General features: G+C 39.9%; 1 protein-coding gene across 6 annotated transcripts in view; it reads left to right on the plus strand.

Annotated features, from left to right (window-relative positions):
* The window catches only part of slc37a4b (solute carrier family 37 member 4b), a 20,930-nt gene extending 13,561 nt beyond the window's left edge, over positions 1-7,369 (plus strand). For 3 of the 6 annotated variants that reach the window (XM_017431147.3, XM_017431146.3, XM_025009337.2), the window contains exons 4-11: positions 1,728-1,974; positions 2,095-2,247; positions 2,781-2,866; positions 2,945-3,058; positions 3,784-3,888; positions 4,560-4,622; positions 4,702-4,843; positions 4,940-7,369. In XM_017431147.3, coding sequence (XP_017286636.1) covers positions 1,728-1,974; positions 2,095-2,247; positions 2,781-2,866; positions 2,945-3,058; positions 3,784-3,888; positions 4,560-4,622; positions 4,702-4,843; positions 4,940-5,106 — 1,077 coding nt within the window. In that variant the 3' untranslated portion in view covers positions 5,107-7,369. The remainder of the gene's footprint in view (positions 1-1,727; positions 1,975-2,094; positions 2,248-2,780; positions 2,867-2,944; positions 3,059-3,783; positions 3,889-4,559; positions 4,623-4,701; positions 4,844-4,939) is intronic. The other 3 variants (XM_025009338.2, XM_025009339.2, XM_025009340.1) reach the window with 3 other exon arrangements.
* The last annotated feature ends 353 nt before the right edge of the window (positions 7,370-7,722 follow it).

Genomic DNA, 7,722 nt, shown 5'->3' on the forward strand with positions numbered 1-7,722 from the left:
TGGCTCCTCTGCTATTTATGCCAATGCCCTTCTGTGCTGTGCTCATGTATTTTTCCATGTGCCTACTTATTTTGGCTGCTAACATGAGCTTCCATGTTGTAGAGAGACAGGTTATTGGCCGATAGTTGGATGGGACTGAACCCTTTGAGGGATCCTTCTGGATCAGGATTGTGCGCCCTTCAGTTAACCATTCAGAGTGGGTCCCATTTTTCAGTAGCTGGTTCATTTGAGCTGCCAGTCGCTCGTGGAGGGCAGTGAGTTTCTTCAGCCAGTAGGCATGGATCATGTCAGGTCCTGGTGCTGTCCAGTTTTTCATACCTGAGACTCGTTCTTGAATGTCTGCCATTGTGATAGTTACCGGGGCTTGCTCAGGGAGGTTTCTGTGGTCATCTCGTAGGGAGATCAGCCACTGTGCATTACTGTTGTGGAATGCTTCCCTTTCTCATATGCCTCTCCAGTATTGTTTGGTTTCCAGCCTTGGTGGGTCTGTTCTGTTGTTGTTACCCTGCCATTGAGAGTACACTTTAGCTGGTTGGGTGGAGAAGAGCCGGTTAATTCTCTCTTGTGTATCTCTTTAGGCGGCTGGCCAAGGCTTGGAGCCTTTGTTTGGCAGTTTCGAGTGCTTCAAGCATGGGCATCTGGTTGTACTTCTTGGGTACTGGTCTTTTCATCGCACCTCTTTGGATCTCTGACAATTGGCTCACTTCCCTCCTTGTTATTACCTTGATTTTAGCCTCTAACCGTCTTTTCCGCCATATATATATATATATATATATATATATATATATTCATATATATATATACCCACACACAGAGATATATATCTAACATGTACATACACATCACAGCCCTTTCAATAACTGACCTCAGGTGGATCCTGTTTCCACTGATCATCTTTCAAATGTTTCTACAACTTGTCTGGAGTCCACATGTGGCAGATTCAGTCCATGACTTGGAAAGGCACACACCTTCTATAAAAGGTCTAATAGTCACAGTCAGTTTTTCTTTTAATGTTACTGTAATGTTAAGTGACATTTTTAAAAGCTTCAATCATTTTTAGCCTTCCTGAAAAAAATATGTTTTGACATCTGTGATCAGTTATTGCTGAGCCCTTATGTACACATTTCTGAAGAACATTTAAGTTGATAGCAACTGTTGTGACAAAATTTACAGGGTTAATTAGCCAGATAACCAAAGGACACCTAGGACTTTTTAAATCTACCATGTCACACCTGACTCAGTTTTATCAATATTTGATTCATAAGAAAAACAAAAACAAAAAAAGGTCTGAAAGCAAAAATTCTACTTGAAGCAAGTTTCACTTTGCAAAACATTTGTCTGCGAAGTCTTGAATACAATCTTTGCTACAAATTCGGCAGACGAAAGACCAGAGTGCATTGGAGAGGAAGTTTTAATGAAGTTTTACAACTTTTCAAAATGTGTCGCTGGCATTAAATTAACATGACTTTGCTCCTTGCTGATCTGTGTATTTAAAGGGCAGTTCAGCTATTTACCCTCTCATTTCCCATTGAAATAACAAGGGTGGATTTAATTTTCAAACACTTCTTTTGCATATTTCCTTTATATTTAAGTAAATGAGTTGGTGTAATATGCCCTGTTCATATGGAGTTTGTGAACTTTGCTAAGTAACTGCAGACGTTCTTTATTTGTGATTTGTGAGGTTTGTAGAAATACTAACTTTTTTGACCTCCTGTGTGTCTCATCAGTGGTACGAGCCCTCCCAGTTTGGGACGTGGTGGTCTGTGCTATGCTGCAGCATGAACCTGGCTGGAAGTCTGGGTCCCATTTTGGTTACAGTGCTCCTACAGTACTACGACTGGAGGACGATCCTGACTATGTCAGGGATTTTCTGTGCCGCCTTCTCATTAGTCTGTCTGGTGTTTGTGAAGAACGAGCCGAAAGATGTGGGCCTTCCCAGCATCGAGGCAGCAGCCAAAAAGGGGGCAAAGGGAGGTGAGCAAAATCATGAGTGTTTTAAAAAAAATAATAGTATTACCCGTTCAGATAGGACTTGGCTGTAGCAGGTTCTCAATAAGCTGTGTACATGGCTGACCTCTTGTCTGTTCCCACCAGGCAACAGTGAGAGCACCCTGAGTGACTTCCTCCTCTCCCCCTTTCTGTGGGTGCTGTCTCTGGGTTACTTGGTCGTGTTCGGGGTGAAGACGGCAGCTACTGACTGGGGACAGCTGTTCCTCATGCAAGAGAAAGGCCAAACGGCTCTAATGGGTGGGCTTTATGTGTGATTGCTGATTCAGCTTTCACACTATTGTTTTCTTGTTTTTTGCAATTGTACTACTTCTGCATACTTTGTGCTATTTTAGCCATTCATATATGGAAACTTTTAGCTCATTCGGGAGATGGGTGCTGTGACATGAATTTTTCTAACTTTTATACTTTTCCAAATATTTAACCCTATTTACAAATATTTTCCCCATTAAACTAAAATTGCTTCTTTTAGCTATCATTCTGCATCTTTTAGCTAATATTCTTCTTTTTTAGCTTTTAGCCAGCCATTTACTATTTTTAGCTATTGTGATACTTTTAGCTAGCTTTATGCTACGGTACTTTTAGTTTTTAGTTAACCTTTTGCTATGTTTAGTTTCTAGCTAACGTTTTACTCCTTTTAGCTTTACCAACTCAGTTTCAGCTTCTTAAGCATATTTCAGTAAACCCATTCAGCACTCAGCCTTTCTCGGGTTTATTTGCTTTCTCCCACTCTGAGTTTCGGTGGGAGCTAACATGAGCCATCTTGCCAACAGGCAGTACATACATGAGTGCCTTGGAGGTGGGAGGTTTTGTCGGCAGCCTCGCAGCAGGTTTCATCTCAGACAGAGCTGTAGCTCGGGTAAGTAACAAAAGTGGCTGGAGTTTACTTTTTTTCATTTCAGGGTGAAATAAAAGTCCTCTCTTTGCTTCACTGCAGCAAGGCCTGAGGACCCACGGCAGTCCTCGTCATGGCCTGCTCCTTCTCATGATGGCTGGCATGTATGTGTCCATGTACCTGTTCAGAGTGACTGTCACACCTGAAATACCAAAGGTAAATATCGCCCCGTGCTGTAGGCAGAAGGGCAGTGATAAGGTTTTAGCCTGAGCCTGTGTGTGTACACAGTCGTTTGTCTGTAGCATTAGCAAAATATCTCATGAATCAGTGGACAGAAACACTCTGAACTGATCACTGGATGAACATCTACACCTGATTAACTTTTGGAGTCAATCACATTCAAGATGGCTACCTTAGCAAACACAAAGTGTCACAAACCTGGGTGCTAAGACGCACCTACGGCTCCAAGGCGAGATGAGGACCAGTAGGCAGCAGGTGAGGATAAAATCTCTTTAATCAAAAGTTCTTTTGATTAACAAAAACATAGCCACATCCAGACTCCAAAAACATAGTGCCCTGAAAAAACTACCAAAAGACAAAGTCCCGATGCTCAACAAACAAGGACCTCAAATAGACATATGAGAACCCCACGACTAACTGAAACCTAAATGCCCTTAAATACTTTACAAACATAATCACAGAATCAAAAACAGGTGAACCAAAAACCAAGACATGAACAACCCACAAAAGAAACAACAAAAACCCGAACCGGATCCAAAGAACCGGAACCCTAACACAAGACATGAAAACCCACAAAAGAAACAAAACCCGAACCGGATCCCAAGAACCGGAATCCTCACAGGTTCTTCTGTAATCCTGAGAGGAGACGTTTCTCTGACCCACATGTCCTCTCCCCGCTGTTATCCACTCAACTGAGTCAGGGTCTTCAAGTGGAGATCTCTGGTACTCCGGACCTTCCAGTGAGGGACTACAGTGGACCGGACTCCGAGAACTGGAATCCTCACACAAAGATTGCTAAAACTCAGGTAGTTTTACAGATGTTGGGCTAAACTTTAGTGTGTTTGTAAGTGAGAGTCATCCCCAACACACACTCTAAGCACTAATTGATCATGTAAGATTTATGTCTAAAACTATACCACTAACTAGCACAGTCAACTCTGTTTGTCTGTTAGCAAATATTATATTGATAATAGCTGTGCATTATTCTCAACCCATACTCAGAATAATCTATCTGTCAGCAAAATATCATGAACCACCAGACAGGGTTGAGTTAAAGTCTCACTGGTTGTACATCTACAACTGATTAACCCAATTCACGATGACCACCACAGCTAATCGACCTTAGCTGAAACCAAAATGACTAACTCAGTCAGTTTTACTGATATGGAGCTAAAGTTTCAGTGTATGTAGTAGTTACTGAGAATCATCCTCAACATGTACTCCAAGCACTAACAGATCATGTGAGATCTCATAAAATTACATGAGATAAAGCATAATGTCACTGACTAGGTTTTCTTCTCATCATAAGATGATCTTAGTTTCTAATGCTGGACTGAAAGGTGGTGGGCAAGATGCAGTTTCTTCAAAGAATGCCAGGCCTTTATTGACATCACCTGTCGTTATTGTGTGAAATGTTTGAAGTTATTTGTTGCGTTCCTGAAAATACAGTAAGTGTTCCTCTCTATTTGCTCATTAGGCTCCTCTTTGGGTCCAAGTTCTTCATCCAGTGTCTGTTCTTCTTCATGTGTCAGAGCAAGAGGTACACACAGAAGCATTTGAGTAATCATGTTCGCAGCACATCCTAAATCCTTTTAAAATCCACTTTTTATTGTTGTTAGCAGATCTGGATCCTGTTCCTTGGTGCCATGTTTGGATTTTCTTCCTACGGACCAATTGCCTTGTTTGGAGTGATAGCAAGCGAATGTGCTCCCTCCAATTTTTGTGGAACTTCTCATGCGGTTGTCGCGTTGATGGCTAATGGTGAGCAGCAGGTCCACATGTCCTCAGAAGAAGAGTTGTCCTTTAGAGTTTCTGCTGTTTTGTGACTAACAGAGCTTTCTTTTTTGTTTGTCACAGTGGGAGCTTTCATGGCAGGGCTTCCCTTCAGCACTGTTGCCAAGCAGCACAGCTGGGACATGGCCTTCTGGATGGCTGAGGTAGTCATGGGCATCACCACTGTGGCGTTCTTCTTTTTGCGGAACATGCGCACCAGAATGGGACGGATCACTGAGAAGATGGACTAATACACAGAACACAACCCATTGGTTGAACAAACCTGTTATGATGTGTTTCCACTTGAAACCAGTAGTAAACGCTCTGGGTGGCTTTAAATAAATCACTTTGGGTTTGCATCCATCCATGTTTTAATAATTGGATTTTCTCATCAGGAATGGGGTATTGGAAAAAAGAAAAAAGAAAAGAGTAGTTGTTCAATTTTTGGTCAAAAAAGGATGAGAAGACATTTTAAAATGGTTTGAATTTCCTGTTTAGAATATTAAAAGAAAAAAAAAACAGTGGCAAACCAAAACAAATTAATGACCTGTTTGCTTGTGATATGACACAGAAGGTCATCAGGAAGGTGCAACAAAGAACCGTTAAAAAATAAAATAAGCCTGTCAGTGTTTCTGTCAGAGCCGGAGGGAAAAACGTTTCATATTTGTTCAGAGACAAACATCAGCTGAGATTAATGGAAGGAAGTGATGTGCATCATTTCCCAAAACCATAAAGGTATGTCAACGACAGGAATGCAGAAAGGCTCTGATCCAAAACTTGGGCTATTTCACAGAATTTTGGACATTTGCGCCACCTTAGATTAGCTCTGGTACAAAACCTGAAACACTTTTACTCATCACACTTGATCAAAATGATTCTACACTGAACAGTTTTATGAAAACACATGTTGTGATTTGCATAATCTATATTTCACTCATAAAGGTTCAAAACAGATGTTTCAGTGTTCTTTTGGCATTTTGACCACTTTAGCTCAGATCCAGTTTAATAATCACATAGTTAAGACTGTTCAAACCTGGACTAGATTGTCCTAAAATCAGACAAATAAACTAGTTTGTGAGCCGTGAAACATTTATTGCAATATTTTTACACTATTGAACTAGACTAAAGGTGGTCTAGAGGCCAAAGGAGTATTGAAATCATCTTCCTCGTTTTACTTTTACAAATAAAGTATGTTTCATGAATCACAAATTGTGTTTTAATAAATCTGTATTCAGTGTAGGAGCAGACACAGAATAGCCTTTTATGTAGCTGCTGAGTGGATATCAGAAGTAAACTTTAAATTGTCCTGAGGTTTGTTGTTTGTTTATCAGTCATGTCTGTCCTGTTTGTTTTGTTGTTTCCTCTGACACTGACAGAGTCATTACCTCCACCGAGGAGGGTATGTTCTCAGCAGTGTTAGTCTATTTGTCTGTCAGCAACACTTCCTGAAAACTAACAAACAGATTTGGATTAAATTTTTAGAAAGTGTTGTGGTTGTAACAAAAGTGATTAAATTTTGGTGATGATTTGGCTCATGATCCAGATCCTACAGTTTGTAATGACCCTAAGGCCTTGGAGGAGGTTCGTGCTCTCTGAGTGCTTCTAGCTTTATTTTGGTAAAGGATCTTCCGGTGTCAAAATACGAGAAAACACCTTATTAAATAGTTTCTTTTTGCTGGTGATGTTATTGTTTTAATATTCTATTATAAAAAAGAAAACCAATCAGTTTTTTCCAGATATTTTTGACCAATTTTTCACCATTAAAAAGAAATGGCTCGTACAGTATTTCAAATGCATCCTGTGTATTTTCAAACAAATCAAATACCCACCAATTTTTTTGCCTTTCAGCATTGATCCCTGAAAAGTAAATCCAGTTAGTAAAACATGCACACGCCTGTTTATTACAAAATAGTCACATAAACATAGACTTAATCCTCAGAGGTGCAGAAGAGCCTATCTGCTCACAGGCCTCTTTAAAGTCTTCCACTCAGTTCGACACACTTCTCATTTTTGTTTTATGACACATGAATGCTAAGGAAACACTAATCTTAAATGTTCTTTAAAGATGTGGGTTGTTCTCTCATGATCTGTTGTGTGGCGCTCTTTGCATTAGTCTGCCTTCAGTTGAGCTCAGTGATGGAAAGAATGAAGCTCATGCCATTGCACTTTCTTAAACTCACCAGGTTCATCGTTTTATTGACGTGAAGTACTTTGAGAATATTGCACTCTTTTTGTATACACATTTACTGTCCAATAGTTGCCATGGAACCCATTTTGATGCAGGTTTTTTCCACGTCAGCTTTTCTGAACTGATGTATTTTTTAACCAAGGAACATTTGCTACACAGTAGCTGCTGATGCCACAGGAGGTACAGTACAGATTTAAGAATTTATCATCTCAAAGATCAGGTTTTTCAACCTTTATGATGGCACTGAAGGTACAACTTGAATATATCTGGGTCTTACTGCAATTGTACAACAATAAAAATAAAAAATAACTGTTAGGTTTACTTCAGTTTGTGTCTGTATAAGTTTGGTACATTAAAAAGTCTGTTTGTGCCTACTTTATCTTTTATCACGTAGGAATTTACTTTGAATTTGTAGTTGTGAACATTATTTTAAATTTGTACTGTATGCTACAACAATGTCTGTAGAAACAAAGCGTTTTCTCCTGGTCACTTTTAATGGCCTGCTGTCTGTGTGTTCTCGTGAGCCACTGGACAGATTTAATGAAACCGTCACAAAGTAATCATTAGATTAACGTCGACAACTTTATTCAAGATGACCACCACAGCCAGCTGACCTTAGAAAACACAAAAAGGCTACAACCCAAGGATTTTAAAGATCTTGAGCTGAATCTTGTTGTTG

This window comes from Kryptolebias marmoratus, linkage group LG13, assembly GCF_001649575.2.
Source record: "Kryptolebias marmoratus isolate JLee-2015 linkage group LG13, ASM164957v2, whole genome shotgun sequence".
Classification (NCBI taxonomy): Eukaryota; Metazoa; Chordata; class Actinopteri; order Cyprinodontiformes; family Rivulidae; genus Kryptolebias; species Kryptolebias marmoratus.